The sequence below is a fragment of the Triturus cristatus genome, chromosome 6 (genome assembly GCF_964204655.1).
Source record: "Triturus cristatus chromosome 6, aTriCri1.1, whole genome shotgun sequence".
Lineage (NCBI taxonomy): Eukaryota > Metazoa > Chordata > Amphibia > Caudata > Salamandridae > Triturus > Triturus cristatus.
In genome coordinates this window covers 1,829,131,271-1,829,150,419 of record NC_140589.1, presented here as the reverse complement: position 1 = coordinate 1,829,150,419, position 19,149 = coordinate 1,829,131,271, and the positions used below count along the sequence as shown (strand labels likewise).

Here is a 19,149-nt window from a genome sequence, read left to right as displayed (position 1 = left end):
CTGCGAAGTGCAAGATTGAGTCCCACAAGGAGCGGTCATATCGTCCTGAGAGGGCCATGGCGCTGGTAGCTTTCATGGACGTACCGGCTGTGTTGCAGATCTTGCGTCCTGATGAATCCATCTTTTTGCTTTCCTTATTGGGGGAAGATGATTCAGATGGAGAAGTGGCGTGAGACTTTAGTGTTGCCAGAATTACCACTGAATCAGGAGGGGGATCCGACTGCAAGAACAAAGGATCCTGTTCAGGTGGACGGTATTTCTTGATGAGCTTTGACGGTGCAGATTTAGCCGCCGCCGGTGTAAGGAACAACTCCATGGCAGGATCGAGCCGGCCTGGCACTAGAGGTAGCAGTGGTCTAGAAGCCGTGCGTTGATGGAGAGTTTAAAAAATGGCAGATGTTAATGGAGTAGGCCTCTCCATAGAAATGTTCAGTTTAGTTGCGCCACGAACCAGGACCTATTGAAAGGTATTAATGTCATCAATCGGGGAGGACCGAGGTTGTGGCGAATCAGACAATGTAGGTGAGTAGTCTCTGGTAGATGAGAACATGTTTCTATGGTGGTGACGGCATGAACGTGATCTGGATCTGCGGTAAGAGTGTTGTCGTGAATGTCATGATCTAGTGGAGGACTGTGAGCGCCCATGTCGAGATCGACAGTGCGATGTTGAGCATGATCTTCTAGGAGCCAGTGTGGTCCGAGGTACTGCAGGAGCGGGTGTAACATAAGCTGGTACTATCAGAGGTGCAGGTAGCTGAGGTGCAGCAAGCTGAGGCGGAGGGGGTAAAGCAGGGAGAAGCGGCACTGCAGGAACCACTGAGTCCGGTGCAGGTGATGCCGGGGTGGAAGCCTCCGTTATATCCACCAATGAAGGAGATCTACAGAGAGAATCCGATGAGGAGTAGATTCTCCTTCTTTTCGATGCCTTTCCTCGCCGGTGATCTCCTAGACGACGATCTCCGCCGTCGACTTTTTGACGAAGACCTGCTCCTTGATGTTGACAGCTTGACGAAGAGTTCTCAACAACGACCAATCACACCATCAACGTTTCGCTGTTGATCTTCTACCTCTCGGCGATGGTGAGTCAGTATCCCTCGACGTGGACACTTGCCTCGGCATCCCTGCAAGCGAATCTTCTCTCTGTCACGCAGGGTATGTTTGCAGATGTCAAAGGAGGTAGGAAGATGAGAGGAAGGCAAACAAAGAATACAGACTTCAGGAGGGTCTGTTTTAGCTTTTTTTCTGCCACATCTAGGACATTTGTCGAAAAGAGATGGAATTTTGAATAGGAAAAAAAGCCTCTTTCCTAAGAGAACAACACTTCGCTCCAAAGAGCAGGACAAAAGACGTTGAGTGAAGCAAAAACATTTAAGTCTGAAGGGTTGAATTGAAGAAAAAAAACTAAAAAGGTCGAGTTCAATGCTCCACGGGTCACGTCAGAAGAAAGAACAGAGGTAACTGCCTCTGGGTGAGCATGATGGGATATTGGTGGTCTCACTGCTCTTAAAGGCAGTTTTCTTTTTCTATAGTTATAATGGCAGCCTATGGGCTACAGGGCTAGGCACATCTTCGATCTGTCTATTCATAGCAAAAGGGTTTGTGAAGTTTCTTTTTCTGAGCTACTACAAAAAAAAGATATATTCTGAGAGCATATACTGTCACAGTCCCTTCTTTTGTCATTACGAGATGAGGAACTTGGATCTCTGTGGCCTTTTCCTAGGCTGCATTATGACATTCTTAAATGACTTTTCAAGGCCTTCCTGAAGAAAGGCGAACTTCTTCATTTAAGAACATATTTGGATAAAGTGCTTTGGGGTCCCCGCACATGGGCGGGACTATTCATTGCTTAGGACTATACATGGAAATCCCTTATGATTATACATGGAATAAATGTCACGTAGGTTGAACGCCACCATCCGGTCTCCAGGGTCGAGAGCACACAATACCTGTGCAAGTGTGAGCTTTTAAAATGTTTCCTTCTGGAGGAAGGAATTGAGAGGGCGCAGGTCTAAAAGAGGCCAAAGACCTCCATCTTTCTTGGGCACAAGAAAGTAGCAGTAATAGCACCATGTCCTATTTCTAGTCTGGACCCCCTCTCGATAGTCCCTGTGGCCAAAAGGACTTGCAGTTCAAGCCACAAAATGGAAAGATTGTCTTCTGTTAGTCATTGGTGGGTCAGTGGAAGGTGCAGCGGTGCAGAAAGGAAAGGTAGGGCAAAGGCCTTCTGAACAATTTGCAGAACCCACCTGTCAGATGTTAAGACTGAACAACTCATCAAGAATCATCGGACCCTGCCTCCTATCAGGAGACTGTGCTCCAGTAAAGGCATGCTTAAAGGTTTTAGCAGGTGGGGCTACAGGTGGGATAGTGGACTGGGCGGCCTGTTCAACTAGGAGGCAATGGCAGGAACCGCGCATGAGAAACTGCTGGGTGCAATGCTGGAGTTGAATTGACGGATGGTATAGGGTAAATCTGCCCAAGCAACAAAAGGGACAGTCAGGCTGAGGCAGGTGCCACGGTGGGTAAGATAAGTTCAGGGAGTGTGCCATAGCCTTGCTCTCCTTGAACCGCTCAACAGCAGAGTCTGCCTTGTCGCCAAACTAGCAGGTCCCATTGACTCAGATGTCCATGAGAGATGACTGAACATTGCTTGAAAACACGGTGGGCCGCAGACAAGCGTGGCAGCAAATGAAGAAAGTGGTGGCAATGGCACACTTGATGGAATCTGTAGTGTTCAAATGACAATGAATTGCGAATTTGGCCATGTCACAAAGTTCCTGAAAGGCCTAGGCAAGGATCAGTCTGAGATCATCAGGGACACCTGAGAGAACTTGAGCTACTGAGTCCCAAAGGGAGTAAGAATAGCACCCCAGGAGGCAACTGGCATTCACTGAAGTGAGAGCCAGGCTGGTAGATGACGCGTCTTTCTTCTTGAACGTCCTTACCCAATTCGACTCCCTATTGTGGGGAGTTGTCAGAAAAGTGTTGGGATTGGTATTCCTTACAGATGCCTGCACCACCAAGCTTTCAGGTGAGAGGTGCACGGATAAAAATGCAGGGTTGACCAGTCAGGTCGGTGGCATCATTCAATTTGGCCTTTGACTTGGAGGCCAGAGCAAGGTTAGCGCCATGCCCCATCATGGTGTTAGTAAGAGCCTCATTAAATAATAAGAGGGGCTCAGTATATGTCTGCCCTAGCTTAAGAACTTCCGCAAGTGCATTGGTCTTGACCTTCAAAGTGGGGAGCAAGAGGTCAAGGACTTTGTCAGCTCTACACATAAACAGGGCGCAGGAAGAACTCTTCTCATTGACAAAGCTAGGAGGTGAGAGGAGTCCGGATTCAGGGGAGCTATCAAGGTCACCAGCCTCCTGCAAGTCATAATACCAATTTTCCTGACGATGAGTTGGCCAATCTTATCACCTGTATTGTAACTGTTATCTGAATCAGTGCCAAACAGGGAATGTAAGGTGTGCTGTTGTCGTTGGGGTAGCAGATCAAGCGGATGAAACAGAGCCTAAATAGCGGGGGGATGATTTCGGCTGAGGCCGAACAGGTACCGACTTGTTGTCAAACAGAGGGCAATTAGGGCCTTGTTTCAGGAGATGACATTGGCGTTCATGCGCTGGGAACCAGAGTGGACCGTGACTCCAAAGGTGGAGTCGAGATTGGAGCAGAAGGCGGCTCAGTTGCTCAGAGGGTCCAGGTTGCATTGAGGCCGAACCTGCCAACAGTAACTCTGGTGGAGAATCTCTCAGCTCCGTGGGTCCCGAAAGTGTGTCGAAGAGTGAGAATGGTCGTGCGGAACTCTTCAATCTGCTTAGGAGTAGCGGACGGTCCCGGAAACTCTGATTATGCCGGAACAAGTTGCAGCATTAGTTTCAAAGTTGAATAACTTCGGTAGAGAGATTGAGATGCATGGTGCAGTCCCCGCGCCTTCTCAAGAGTGAGTGTGTCAGGAAGGGGCCAAAGTCCGCTTTGTGTTCTTGGTTTTTTCTTTAACTTACCTGAAGATTTGGCTCAAGAGGAAGACCAACCCCTGCAACGATTTTGGAGACTTCTCGATCTTCAATGGGACCATACGTTTGCCTTGGACCAATCCCGTCGCGGAGTCTTTCAGCGTTTGGCGATGTAGAGTTTCAAGTTGCGGTCTGGTATGGCCTTCGGGTTCATCAACACACAGTCACTGAAGGTCTTAAAGTTGTGGATCACCTGAGGCACTCCAGGCAAATTCTGTGAGGATCTGTCCCAGACATTTGTTTGCGACCATTCTTACAGTACTTAAAAACTGTTTTAGGATGTGAAAACCTTTCGCACTACAAATCAATTTTTTGATCGAGATAAAGGTCTCAAAGAGACAAGAGGTTGCGCCGGATCCGTGTGTGCTGGAGCGGAAAGAAAAGAACTGCTATGAGGGCACAGGAGTAGCACCTATATAGGCGCCACATGTCATTTCCAAAGCGGTATAGAGTCCGTGGAGAGCCGCACAGCACCACCCATCAGTGTGCAGAGATAATGCTACAGATTTCTGGATTCAATAGGACACCCGGGGAATATTCAAAAGGTGAGGAATCTGCAGCTAGGATTCTCCATCAGAAAAAATAATAACAATGTACAGCTTCGTTAAACTATTAGTTTTGAAATAGACATTTCAAAATTTTAAGTGTCTATGGTAAGATTTCCCAGTCTTCTTCATTTTTCCTGGGTTTTTTTCTTTTCCCTTTACAAAAGAGTGGTTGGAGGGAATGCCCCCGCCCGAGATCACCATTTTTTTTACTCCCATCCCCACTTTTCAGGGGAAAAAACCCAGAAAAACAATAACAAATTATAATATGAACATTATGAAGGCACTGCGCATGTAAGTAAGGAGGATGTCATGGTAAGATGCATAGACTTCTTTAGTGTTGACACATTGGTATGATGGTGTGTAGGTAGTAATGTAAATGCTTGACCATGTATTCCTGTATCTTTGCAGGCTAGTTCTAACCCTAATTCAAGCTTACTGCATACTGGACTGCTGTACATGATGTTGTAATGATTTTTATGAATGACTAACTTTAGTTTGTAAAATACTTCTAAGCCCATTTGCTTTGTGTACCTTTTAAAGTTTCTGATTTGAAAGTGTGCATATTCTGCTAAGTGAAAGTACACTCAAGTCCAAAGAGAGCAAGAAAAACCTGCTTGCTTCTACAAACTCACCTGTTGCAATGCCATCAAATAGAGATAGCACTCGAATAGGCTTTCTCTTCTCAGCTGGGATTGGTGCATAAAGCTTTGGTGGTTCCTTTGTAAAAACAAATAAGAACAGTATTAAATAACAAAAATACTAGCAGTAAAACTGTAATTAAACCAGTAATCATTGAAAATACATTTAACCACGTCATTAGTTTGGCAGGATCATATATGTTGCATGTTTATCACATAACCTCATAAAAAATTGTATCTGTTTTTAAAAGGCTGTTGCATAGCAGAGATCACATTACAATTATGTATTATCAGCTTGAGGTTTCCTTTAATCAGACAATGCTTTGTACAAAAGAAAACTGCATGTCCTTGGCATTTGTATAAAACATATTCTGGTATTAATATGCCTCATTACACTGTTATAAAGGAATCATTCAATCTTTCATTTGAGGGAACACATTACAAAAACATGACAAATGGAAAACACAAGTGGACTCTTATGTATGTTCATTGAAACAGCTACTTCTTGGTAATGAGGATACCCCAAAGAGGGATTTAGTTAAGCTGCACTACACACAGTAAAGCGGAAAGATGTTAACATCTGTTTCATCACTGCAGTCAACGAAAGAAACCGACCCAAAAACAGGAGCTCAGCAGCAGTTGGAGAGCTCAGGAAACACGGCTCCTATGCCACACAGCACTTCCCAGCCTCTTTCTCCAAATGGAGCTCCCCTTCTCTTTCCATAAAACGTATTGTCACCCGTCCAGCTCCTTTCCCTGCTTTGTTGTTGAGGAAAAAGCCTAATCATCAGGCTCATATTCTCCCTCAGTAAGACAGGAGGAGGAGCAGAGTCTTGACAAGAACTTGAGCTGTTTTTGTATTTTCTATAGCCAGCTGGACAGCATGGGTCTCGTGTAAGGTGACCATCTCACTCCAGGTCATTATAGACACTGCCTTTAATTCTGTAGGTCTCACCAACAAAAAACTGACTTCAGGTGTGTAAGTCGAATTAATTCAATAGAAGCAAAACAAGACTACAGCACTCAGAATGCATTACATATCACACTAAAGTCCAGGACTGGAAAGTGTTTGCAATGACTTGGATGCATGGAGGTGGTCATCCTAATGTCATGGCTATTGGTTCATTGAGGCATCCATCATGCAGATTCTCTAGTACTCATGCAGAAAGCCTATAGAGGCTCTTCTTTTGGCAACACTTCACTGGTGCACACAGTCGCTGGAAGTCCAAAGAAGGTACATCTTATAGGGCGCAAAGTTTGTCTTTATGCCTCTTTGGGAGGACAGGTTGGGAAGCCTGCGTAAATCAAAGTGTTGCCTTTTCCAAAAGTATATTTTTCTCTAATTGGTGAGATGTGCAACTTCCCTTTGTGTTCTGTTTCCGTAAGCTTCTAGAAAAACAGTTAAAGGTCAGACATGTAAAAAGTCAAGGTGTGGAGATCAACAAAAACCAGCAGTCACCACTTCCAGGCAACAGTGACAATGGAAAAGACAGAAGGGAGCGTTCAGTCTGGTAGTAGGAAACCTTCTCTGAAAACATTGAGGTCTCCCACATGTAACACCAGTTTAATTAAGGGAGGGCATCAGGGGAATAGAGTTGGGAGTGATTCTGTTGGTCACATCCCCAGAAGGATGAAAAACAAAATTCTGGAAGGAGGCACATCAGTCTAGTTTAGAAGAGACACAATGTTCCAAACTGACATCATTAGTAACCCCATACCTTGCAGAACGCCCACATAAAACATACACTATCTACTTAAGTCCCACATATGTATAGGCAAGTGAAGCTAGGTATGGGGGACTGGACAGATCAGGAATGAGGAGCAGCAGTAGGCATTCTCATCACAAGGGTAGACGTAACAAGGCATGAAACGATGAACAAGTGGATCACCTTGATACCGCCCGAACTACCAGTTTTCTCACAGTATAAATGAGGGCATCAGCACCCACTTTCATTTGACTAGGGACTTAATCTGCGCGGCATACTGTCAGCCCAGCTAAGCTACCCTGACAGACAGTATAATAAAACGAGGAACACCTCCCTTATACTTGCAAATTGTCGACTTCACTGAAAGGAAAACAACAGGCCTGAAGAAAAAAAACAGAATCGCGCAGCTTTTCCAAGCCCTGTGGAAGACCTTTATTCCACACAAAGCTCACTGAAAAAACTTCACTTAAAAAAACGATTTCTTAGAACCCAACAGCCTCCTCTCTGAGAAACAGACTAGTTTGTGTCTGGGAATATGCAATTAATATTAACTACAATTTCAAACGACCTAAAGAACACCACAGATGCGAAAAAAGTCCCTGCCCTTCCTCCTTTACAGATTATCATCAGCCTTTGACACCTCAACCATCAACTCCTACTTCAAAGACAAAGTAATACAGCAATAAAAGACACTATCCCTAATTGGATTAAGAAATCCCAAGCAAAAGGAGTGTATATCGTCACATTTTCTCCTTCTCCATCATCATTCAGTTACTGAGCAGGTGTACCTCAAGGCTTAATGTATAGGTGTTCCCATTCCCAGAGCTCATCTATTAATTCAAGCTCATGTTAGAACTACGAAAGTGACAGCCAGAGCATCCTAAAACTGGAAAGGTCACCAGACTGGACAGGCCAGGACAAAGACCACAAGCAATTGACATATGGATGCTAAGAAACAACTTACAGCTCTAGTCCTCAAAAAAGGAGATCTTCACCCGGAGAGCACGTCTAAACTATGACCCCCCCCTTCATTTGACATCAGGAAACAAACCACCACCAAACACTTTTAGCATGACCAGTCTTGGAGTCCAACTACATGCTAAGCAAGTAACCACCATTGCCTTTTCCACTATGAGAATTCTATGCCGGGCACCTACTCTCATTTGCAACTCTCCCTCAACGTGCTGACTTATACTGTTGGCTTTATATTCAGCTAATCCACAGGACAAGACCTTTTTGCATACAATCCAGACTCAGGCTACACTGTCAAAGGGAAACTCGACTGGCTTCTTTGCAAGAAGGAAAGAATAAAAAAACAAACCTTCTTAGCCTACACCTCTACGACTTGGAACAATGCCCCAAGGATCTGGAACACCATTTCCTCTGACATCAGAAGAGCACCAGGGAAGTAAATGGTTATAATAAATGCCAACATACAAAAACACAATACAAAAAGAGCACAAGTCCTTAGTCAGGCACCAGCAACTGAATGAGGGACACAACTTGGGCTGTGAGGAAGAGAGGTGTTTGTGCTGGATGAACAAGTTACTTACCTTCGGTAACGTTTTATCTGGTACAGACTCTATCTAGCTGGGGATTCCTTACCTTTAGAAAATTCCTAGACATCAGACTGGATATGGAAATTTTTGAGGCATGCCCCTTGCACGCCGTTAAATGGCATTTTTTGGCGTTACTGGCGTTGTCCGTGTGGAAGTGCTAATATAGTCATCACTCCAGTGCACTGACCTCACTTCTTGACTGCTTTTGTGCACCAGAAGCAAAGAGACAAGCTGAGAAGAAAGGACTAGTGTGCCAAAAGTGAGACCCTAAAGAATCTCTTAATGTGAGAAGACAGTTCAGAGAATATGGAGGATTGGTAAGGAATCTGCGGCTAGATAGTCTCTACAAGATAAAGCGATACCGAAGATAAGTAACTTGGTCATCTGATAAGACTTCTAGCAGCAGATTCCTTATCTTAGAATAGATACTCAAGTAATCACTTCCCCGTAAGTGGACTGTTTTAAACTAAGAAGCCCTAGAGGATCAAACCGGCAAAATGCACATCTCGCCTGACCCGACTGCTGAAGCAATAGTGTTTAGAAAACATTTGCAACTATGTCCACATAGATGTCCAGGACAGGGACTTCTCTAGCTAACACAGTGGTCACAGATGTAGCTCTGGTAGAGTGAGAACGTAATTTCTCAGGAGGCTTTTTCTTGGCCACTACGTAGCAGATCTTAATACAGAGGATGATCCATTGAGAGATGGTGCTCCTCTGAATTGCCTTCCCTTTCTTTGCCCCTGAAAATGCCACTAAGAGTTGACCGTCTACCCAGAATCCTTTTGAACGATCAATATAGAACGATAATGTTCTTTTTGAATACAGGTGGTTGAGTCTCTCCTCTTTTCAGAATGGTAAGGAGAGGGGGAAAAAAGATAGGCATGGTGATGTTTTTGTCCGAATTGAAAAGGTGTGACCACTCTTGGCAAAATTGATGCTCTAGTTCAAAGAACCAGCTTGTATAAAAAGAAGAATGAAGTGCAGGCAGGGTTAACTGAAAGCACCCGCAATTCACTAACCCTTCTGGCAGATGTTATCATCACAACGAAGATAGTTTTCAGAGCTAGGAGCTGTAGAGCGCAGCAGTGCATCGTCTCAAAAGGAAAATACATTAAGAAGGTGAGAACTAAATTCAAGCCCTACTGGGTCATAATGAAAGGCATGGAAGGAAACATATGCTGCAAGCCTTTAAGGAATCTAGTCACACCATTTGTCTTAAACAGGGAAGGTTGGGCTAGCAACCATAGAAAGGTGGAAACGGCAGACAGGTATCCTTCAACAGTGCCTAAAGCAAAGGTAATTTGGAAATTGTCGTCCTATAGTCCAGTGTTACCATCCAGTCTACAGGGTTGATAGCAGATAAGACCCGAGCCACGGTGAGCATCTTGAATGTTTCCTTTTTCAAGAAGTAATTGAGATGGCACAGGTCCAAGATAGGACAGAGGTCTCCATCCTTCTTTGGCACCAGAAAGTAGTAGTAATAACCAGTACAACCTACTTCTGATGCTGGTACCCTCTTGAAGGCTCCTTTGACCAGAAGGGCCAGTACTTTCTGTCACAAGAGCGCCAGGTGGGCCTCTGTCAGTCTATGTAGGAAAGGAAGGAGTGGCGTTGGGGTTTGGTGGAACGGGAGGACGTACCCCTTCAGACAAGCTGGAGCATCCATTTGTCTGTTATAATTTCCCTCAATTGCTGCAGATGATATCGGATTCTGTCGTCAACTGGATGCCCAAGCTGAACTAAGGGCCAACTAAAGATGATTTGATTGTGCAGCTGCTGGAGGGGAGTTTGGGGGGTTTGGGGGGGGGGGGGGGGGCAGATTGGGATGACAAACAAGTTACTTGCCTTTGGTAACAATGTATCTGGTTGAGACATAGTAGTAGATTCCTCACCTTAGGGGGGGGGAGCAGATTGGGCTGACCTCTGGTTCTGAGCCCCACAAGGTTTGCAGGAGCTATGTCCACATCCACAAAAGGACTGAGCCTGCTGGCAGTGGCGGCTGGGGGATGGAAGGATGAGCCTGATAGCCCCTAGCAGTGGCCCAACTATCCTTCAATCTTCCCAAGGCTGAATGCGCCTTGCCTCCAAGAAGACAGGTTCCATCGAAGGGTATGTCCATGGGCACGGCTTGGACATCCCCCAAAAAGCCAGCATTCCTCAACCAGGCGTAACGTCTAAGCGCCACCGAAGATGCAAAGGCTCTGTGCAGTGAGTCAGTCGTATCCAACCTGCATCTAATTGTGAACGTTATTACGTATCGCCCATTAGCAATCGCTTGGGAACGTATAGCCCGGGACTCATCCAGGACCATAGGCAAGACCTGCACAACTGAATCTCACAAAGAATGGGAATAACGGCCTAATGAGCATTTGGTGTTCATTGGACCGCAATGCCAGACTGGCGTTAGAAAAAAATCCTCTTTCTGAAGCTATCCAGCCTCTTGGATTCCCTATTCAGTGGTGTGGTAGGGAACCCGCAAGGACTGATCCGGGACGTTGAGGCCTAGATCACCAGGCTCTCAGGGGAGGGATGCTGGGTGAGGAAGGCGATGATGTCGGAAGATAGTCCTGTACACAGGAGTGCCTTTGTAGGGATTGGCCCAGGCCCAGAGTAGGACCTCAGTTAGGGCTTCATTGAAGGGTAGTAAGGGTTCTGATGGGACACTCCTGGTTGGGGCACCTCCTTCAAATATATGTTTTGACTTGAACTGTGGGAAGCTGTGGTTTCAAGATCAAAGTCACCCTCCAGACCAACATCCCAAAAGAAGCCCCTTCCTCCGTAGGAACTGTGGGAGGAGAGAGGAGGCCAGTGTCTGATGAGGTTTTCAGCCCCGTGGCGTCAGCCAGGTCCTCATACCAGTTGTCATCTGCCATGAACTCTACTAGGGGGTTACTGTAGGAATAAGGATCCTCAGATACCTGTCCATTTGTGTTCCTCAGAGAGCCCTTCAATGAGTTAGGGCTCTGTCTCCAATTCAGGCCTTGTGGGCCTGGTTGGCGCAGGAATCTACATCATGCGATTCGGGCCCAGCTCCGTATCGGAGTCAGGAAGCACGTTATGGCACTGGGAATGGCGCCACTGGAACGGTCCTGGGAGGAGGTTGGGAAAATGTAGCCGGAGCCGATTCAGATGCACCAACAGATCCTAAAGAGTTGACTGGCACCACGGGCGATGACTCTCCCGGAATATTTTAAGCTAATGAATCTGCAGCTAGAGGTCTCTATCAGATAAGTGGGCCTATGATACAAAGAAATCGGTCAGCAAACTGATACACTCCAAGACAAATCTGATCTGTCACAAGCCTATTTTCCCTGCAGAAATTGCTGCATCCAGAAGTCCATGTACTCCCAATCAGACTCAAACTAAGTTCTCCATTAAGAACCAGGGTGCTCACAGAAGGGTGTGGGTTTTAAAAACATTGTTTTTGAGCATCAGCAATCTGACAGCAATGCACAGCAGGGCTGCCATAGCAACCATGCATAGAAGATGGCAGAACAGTGTAAAGGATCATGTGGGCAGGAGGAGTGTTGAAGACACTATGCGACTATTTGCCACACTTGCCCATGACACATCTCAGAAGTAACATCTACATTATGTTTGCTATTGTGACAAAATTAAACATAATAAAAAGTTTGTTTAAAAAAAAGTTACTAACATCTATATGCACGTGTCTCTATTCGTTATGGAGTGCTGTGTACCTCCTTTTCTGGGATGAACTTAGTTAGACTTTCCCTAGCCCCTAAAGTTATAGCTATAGGCATCTACCAGTGGTAAAGGACACACTCGCCCCTGTGGACAGTAAACATGTGTAGGAGAAATATTTGAAGGACAACAGACGTACAAGAGAACTCACAGTTAATGAAGGGCTTACCCCATTCCTTGACACTTCCCAAATTAGTAGAGACAAAAAAATTATTTTATTGGTGGGGTTTTACTATACTCTATTCTCTTGTACAAAATATAATCAGAACTGTCATAATTATATTACAAACACAAGCAAAGTTAACGAAACTAGAGAGAATAATATAAAACACCAAACATTGTTGTTAGTCAGAAAAATACTATCTTACACTCATTCTGAGATCAGCCGAGTTATTTAAAACCTTTCCTGCATACCTTTATAGAACCCATTAAACTGGACCGCTATCTTATGAGTTAGAAAATATGCTTGGGACAAGTACACTTCCTGGCAAAACAAGATAGTCCTCTACTTTATTACAGGAGAGACTTGGGTATATATGTGTGTGCCCAGTAACAATCGTTGCCTAGCTGCAAACGAATGGTATGGGTAAACGTTTGTGGGTGAGGGCACCTATTAACATGTTATTGGTCTTTGTCTTGAGGATCTGTTGATAAGCATTGTGTATGAAAACCAACGATCAGTAAGGATTTTGCGCAGAAGCACAGTGTTAAATTTATTGAATTCATTAACGGCTATGCTTATTTTATTATAGATATGTGCGAATTGCTTAAGCGTGTTTCTAGATATGACAATGGACACAACATTTACGCACTATAAGCTTATAAAGACCAGTAGGGCAGCTAGTGAGACACTATACCCTCCCTACTGGAGCATGGTTATGCACGAACACTTTCCTGGGGGAGAAAAGTTTGGTCTTTGGTGCGACTGAGGGACGCACTGATGCCAGCAGGGTGGAGGTCGGGGCTTCAAGTGGGTGCAAGGGAAGTGAAGCATGTACATCTAGTGGCTGAACTTAATTGCACAATGTGGAACCAGAAAACCTGGAATGTATACCGGCTCCCTCGCTTGACCAAATTGTGTGATCCTGAGTAATTGTTTTATTTCAATTTGCTTCCTTTTTCTTCATTATCAACATACACATGGACCTAGAAATACAGGACTTCAGAATGTGTGCTGTACAAAACCTTCTTTCTTTCGATTTAATCACTGATGGCATTGCAGTCGGTGTGCGGTGGGGGAGGGGCGGGGGACGGGGAGAGAGCATGAATGTTTTTAAATCCATGTTTGAAATCTTTACTTTAAAAAAAAATACTTCTGAATGCACTACTATAATCTGATTAATAAAGGTGAAACAGTTCTGTAGGTTAATAAAATTAATTTTTTGAATTTTTGAAGAGACTTTCATTTTTATACGTTTACAGTCTTTAAAAATGAAGGTGTTCCTAAAGTTAAGAAGGTGCAGCACGCCCTAGTTACTTTCTTTAACTGCACTTAACCTTTACATAAATGTTTGCAGCTATGGATTTGCGTTTCCTCAGATTTCCCTCAGTCTTGTTGAGCCATTTGCGTGGTAACTTCGGTTCAATCTCTTGGTTATCTTTTAGTGACTTAGCATTTTTGCAGGTTACATTTGCTATGGAAAATCTATGAAAAGCAGATGATATTTACTACATTGAAGGAATGCGAGACTGGGATTTATAAACTGGAAAGGGGATTTTTTTGGGGAAGAAAGATTGTCCAAGTTCCATTTGGAAAGGGGTGCTACTTTTTCCAAGCAGACGGCACTTTGGAAATCATCGTTTTTGTATATGTTGTAAAAGTACAAACGTACATAATTACACGTAAAAAAACGATAACAAAGACAAAATCTCGACTACATATAAAAATAATTTACATAACAAAGATTGAATGGTATTAAAACATGTAATCTTAAAATATAAATAATGCCCATTAATATTCATAAGATAAAAAAAAAATTAAGAAAAAAGTGAACAAGGGGTACAGTAAAATATAAGTTAAAAAACAGAAATAAAAGTGGCATCTGTATATTTCTTTTCGCCTACTTAAAAAAGAGAAGATATAAACTCTGGTTATAACAAATGAATATATGCTTAAACAACCAAAGAAATTCAATGAAAAAAAACCACACAGTTACAATAGAGTAATGGCTGTGAATTCAAGCCGTAAAAAACACATTTGCAAGTTTATGGTTAGGACCTCATTCAACATCTCGTACAACAGGTATGCAAGCCATACTTAAACACGAGACGTAGTGTCCTTGCTCTCATTCGAGGTGATAGATGCTATTGCAAACGACAAATAATTTTACAACTGATATTACACACCTTATTATGTATTGGATTATCCTTAACATTATGAAACGTAGTATTATTTATTGGTTAGGGTATGTGATGCTATTTAGTTATGTTGTGCTTTTAGCTATTGTTACCTAGTGGGATGAATAATAAACATCTGTGAAAGGGAAACAAAGTTAAATGGGGAAGAGTGGTAAAATGCTTTGCTTTCCAATTTTAACGTTCATAGGAAATTGTCCTCATGCCTTCAGCAAGCAATGATGAATCCATTTAAGCTAGACTTGGCATTAAAGTAGAGAAGTTGGCTGGGCGGAGGCTCAATATGGAGCAAAATGAGGGCATTCGGAGCCGGCGGATGTTGTGGTCAGACCTGAGTAGGTTGTTTCTGAGATATCTGGACTGATCCCAGAGGCCACATATGAGAGAAAATGTCAGCTGTGACATTGGGAATCCTGAGAGGTCAATTAGAGTAATTTCCCGAGGGGTGCGGAGGACAGAGGTGTTGGGGCGGGTCAGTGAAGGTCCCCACAAGGCCTAGGCAAGCCAGTAGAAGAGAGGTGAGGAGCAGCTGCGGGATCGGGCTGCAGTGGAAGCAGGTCCCATCCAGCCACTGATAATAGCAGCCCTCAGCCATGGCCTAGAATGCTGCCTCTCATCAGAGAGGTGTGATTTATATGGTATCGCTTGTCAAAAAGAACAGATGAAAACACACGCTGGGCCCCATTAGGAGACTCTACACTGAGGGGGCATGAATGAGAGAGATGATGCGCTCCAACTGTTAAAACATTTTATACCTCGCACCTGGCTGCCCTTATTTTGTGCATCACTGGCCTGGCTCAGCAGGGGGACTCCAGATTCTTACTCGGACTCCCCAAACCATGTGCAATTCAGATGAAGTAGGAGATCTCCCCTCACAATATATGACTAGAGGGCAAGAGCATTTGCTGAAGGCGAATAAATTAATTAGCTAGATTACACAATAGGCGATGTTGATGCAAACCAACAGTCAGAAATGGTGGTTGCCCTTGAGGAACCCTATTAACACTCATGTACTTGAAAGAGCGCATAACCCCTCGCAAAGTTGCAGAGGGGGAAGGAACAAAATCTTCTTTCTTGAGCTAAATTATAAAATAAATAGGGCGCGCCTAGAACTGGGTGACTGAGGTATTAGATCGGGGGACACATGCCACATCATCTCCTTGAACTGCTGATAATGCCTTGTTCCACGTGGCCTCCACACGGGACACAGTGCCTATGCTGCTAAAACTCCTGGATTAGTTCGGAGATCTATTAGGCCTTCGCCTAAACCGGGCCAAGTAATGGCTATTTCCCCTGGCGAAGCACACTGCAATGCATATTGGATAGTCTCCCCAATCTAGGTTTGTGGTGGGAACTGGCCCATTTCCGATACCTGGGTATAAAAGTAGAACATACAGATGCTCAGATACTCCACTTGAATGTAGATAGGGTTATAGATACGCTACTGTAAACGGTTGCATTCTGTCTTTGATGGGCAGACTGGCAAACTCCAAAATGGTTGTACTGCCCAGATGCCTATATATGCTACAGAATTTACCATGCCTGATTTCTAACCCCTATTTTAACCAGGCACAGACCACCACACCCACACGAGAGGCCCAACCATGCACGCTGGAGGGGCCGGAGGGAGAAGTAGGGGTTGGGGAGGCTATAGTTGAGGGTAATAGTTGTGCACGTATCTGCTGGGCATAGACCTTGGGTAGGGGAGTAGTAGCACAATAATTGTAACATCAGCACTGACCGTCTGGATTACTACAGTGAGTAACATAACTCAGTCCTTGGACCATGAACACTAAGGAAGACACTCGGGGAAATTCCAATGGCCGAATGCTGCGGCTATTGTGGATAATGTGCTTATTGTATGATTGATACACCTTGAATGGCTGCCTACTTGTAAAATCAATAAAATTCTGTTAAAAAACACAAAAACTGAGTTCTGTCACTTCAAAGGCGCGAGAAGAAGCAGCTGGTCTTCTCTCCTGCTGCTCAGGAACGTGTGATATGCGGCTATGCGTGGTGCACACACAAGCCTGGAGCCACCCAGCGCTGTTTCTGGTTACGTGCCACCACCTTGTTTTCCGTGGCCGAGCAGCCGCTGTTTGCACACGTGAGGAGCAGGCACAGGCTGTAACAAAACTCATGATGTAGGAAAACCAGCATTTCTTACTCTCGTCTGGTGCTGCGCTGGGCATATTTAGTTATGTGCGCTACCGCAGCACAGAAGACTTTCGTTTTGGAACTGTCTGGTCCACTTAATAAAAGATGATATAACTTGTGGGTCATGGAACTAGCTCACTGTTTGCCTTATTTGGTCATCATATCGCAAACTGTCTTTTTTTTAAAGTTTACGGTGGAACACTCATCTTACGCCAAGTTTTTGTTGTGGCCAGACATTACTACATCTCACATCTTTGGTTGGGACCTATGACCACAATGGATTCACTTTACTTCTGTTTTCATCTCTACTCTGGATGCGGTGAGACTGGACGAGTTAAGTTATGCACCTTTTTGAGTGAGATGTCGCTCACTGGAGTTTTGAAGTGTTTTTTTTTTAATATTGCTTCCAGTTATAGGGTTATTGTCATGATGTTTTCACAGCCTGTGTATGTGTGCTGCCATATCTTCCATATGCTTTCTTAGTGCGCTGTCTTACATTTATAACAATCTATTGGAGTTATCACATTATTCAAGCCTAGTTTAATGTTGACATGCATCCAGTGTGGTTGAGATGTTTTTTAGCTTAATGTTCACAGTTTTTACCTTTGTATGTTTGGCTGTTCAGAAGGGGTAACAACCTTTACAACGCAACTTTTACAACGCATCATACCTCACAGCCAAGACCTGGAATGACACCTCAGAACCTCCGCCACCTTCATGGATTTCCTAAAAAACCTTAAGACATATCTCTTCCAGACAAAACAGGCAAGATCTCCTCCCCCACCCTCAGGCCTGCCCTACTCAACGCCTGGATACCGTCACGGGTGATTAGCTGTGCCCTACAAATTCACATACCACAAACAGGGTGTTTTTCTAATATGCTAAAAACTAAGCTAAGAGTAGGACTCTGCAATGTCTGGAGGATGCAACTTGATACACAAAAGAGAGGAAAATGCTACTTACCCAGTATGCATCTGTTCTTGGCATGTAGAGCTGTAGAATCTCATGCTTATGCATAGAGCGCCATCTAGTGTTGGGCCCGGATGTTTGCACTTTGTTTTTCTTCGAAGAAGTTTTCCTAGTCACGAGGTAGGTGACTCCTCCTTTCGGTGATGGTGCACATGGTCATCAACTCCATCTTCAGATTGTTTTCCCGCAGAGGGTGAGAGAATTGAGTAGTAGTAAAGAATAGAGATAGCCATGTGTATGCATGAATAGTAAGAAGAGAACTACAGAAGCTACAGGTACCCGGGGAGGTGAGTGGGTGCATGGAATTCTACAGCTCTCCATGTGAAGAACAGATGCAAACTGGGTAAGTAGCATTTTCTGTTCGAGGCATGTGAGCTGTAGATCACATGCTTATGCATAGACTATACAGCAGTCTCCCCTAAGTAGTGGCTATCCTGTAGCTGATGGAGTTGTCTGAAACAGTCTTTTAAGTACTTCTTGGCCCACATTAGCTTGTTGTCTGGTTAACACATCTACACAATAATGCTTGGTGAGTATGTGTGGTGTGGACCATGTTGCAGCTTTGCAGATGTCAGTAATAGGGTTGTTCCCTAAGAAAGCCATAGTAGCCCCTAGCTTACGAGTGGAACGTGCTCTAGGGGATACTGTTAAGAGTCCTTTTGGCTTTTGCATAGCAAATTTGAATACATTTGACAATCCACCTAGCAATACCTGATTTGGATATAGGATTGCCCTTGTGAGGTGGTGCAAAAGCGACAAAGAGTTGCATGGTCTTACGAAAAGATTTCATTCTTTCAGTGCAATACAACAGTGCTCTTCTAAAACAGGTAATTCAACCAACTGATTTATGTGAAATGCAGATACTACCTTAGGTAGGAATTTGGGATTGGTACGAAGAACCACTTTATCCTTGTGTAGCTGGTAAAAAGGTTCTTCTATGGTTAGTGCCTGAATTTCCCCCACCCTCCTCAATGAAGTGATTGCAATGAGGAAAGCTGTTTTCCAAGTAATGAACTGTAGCTCAGATCTGTGCATGGGTTCAAACGGGGGGCCCATCAACCGTGTGAGGACTACATTAAGATTCCAACTGGGGCAGGTGGAAGTCTTGGTGGTATAACTCTTTTTAGTCCTTCCATAAATGCTTTGATTACAGGTACTGTAAAGAGCGACAAATGTTGCCTAGTTCGAAGATAGGCTGCAATTGCAGCGAGATGCAGTCGGATGGATGTATAGGCCAATGATGACTGCTGCAATTTTAACAGGTAACAGATAATGTTTTGTATGGAAGCATCAAGAGGGTTGATGTGATTGTTATTGCAATAGATAGCAAATTGCTTCCATTTTGCTGCGTAGCAGGCTCTTGTGGTAGGCTTTCTGCTCTCCTTAATAATGTTCATACAGTCTGGTGGGAGGTTCAGATAAACAAACTCTGACTTCAGGTGCCAGATCGCGAGGTTCAATTGTTTGGGATCTGTTGGTTTCTTTTCTTCATGGC

General features: G+C 44.2%; 1 protein-coding gene across 9 annotated transcripts in view; it reads right to left on the bottom strand.

Annotated features, from left to right (window-relative positions):
• DNMT3A (DNA methyltransferase 3 alpha) overlaps window positions 1-19,149 on the bottom strand; it is a 1,939,932-nt gene that overhangs the window by 474,931 nt on the left and 1,445,852 nt on the right. For all 9 annotated transcript variants that reach the window (XM_085613211.1, XM_085613216.1, XM_085613220.1 and 6 more), the window contains one exon: window positions 5,198-5,282. In XM_085613211.1, coding sequence (XP_085469337.1) covers window positions 5,198-5,282 — 85 coding nt within the window. The remainder of the gene's footprint in view (window positions 1-5,197; window positions 5,283-19,149) is intronic.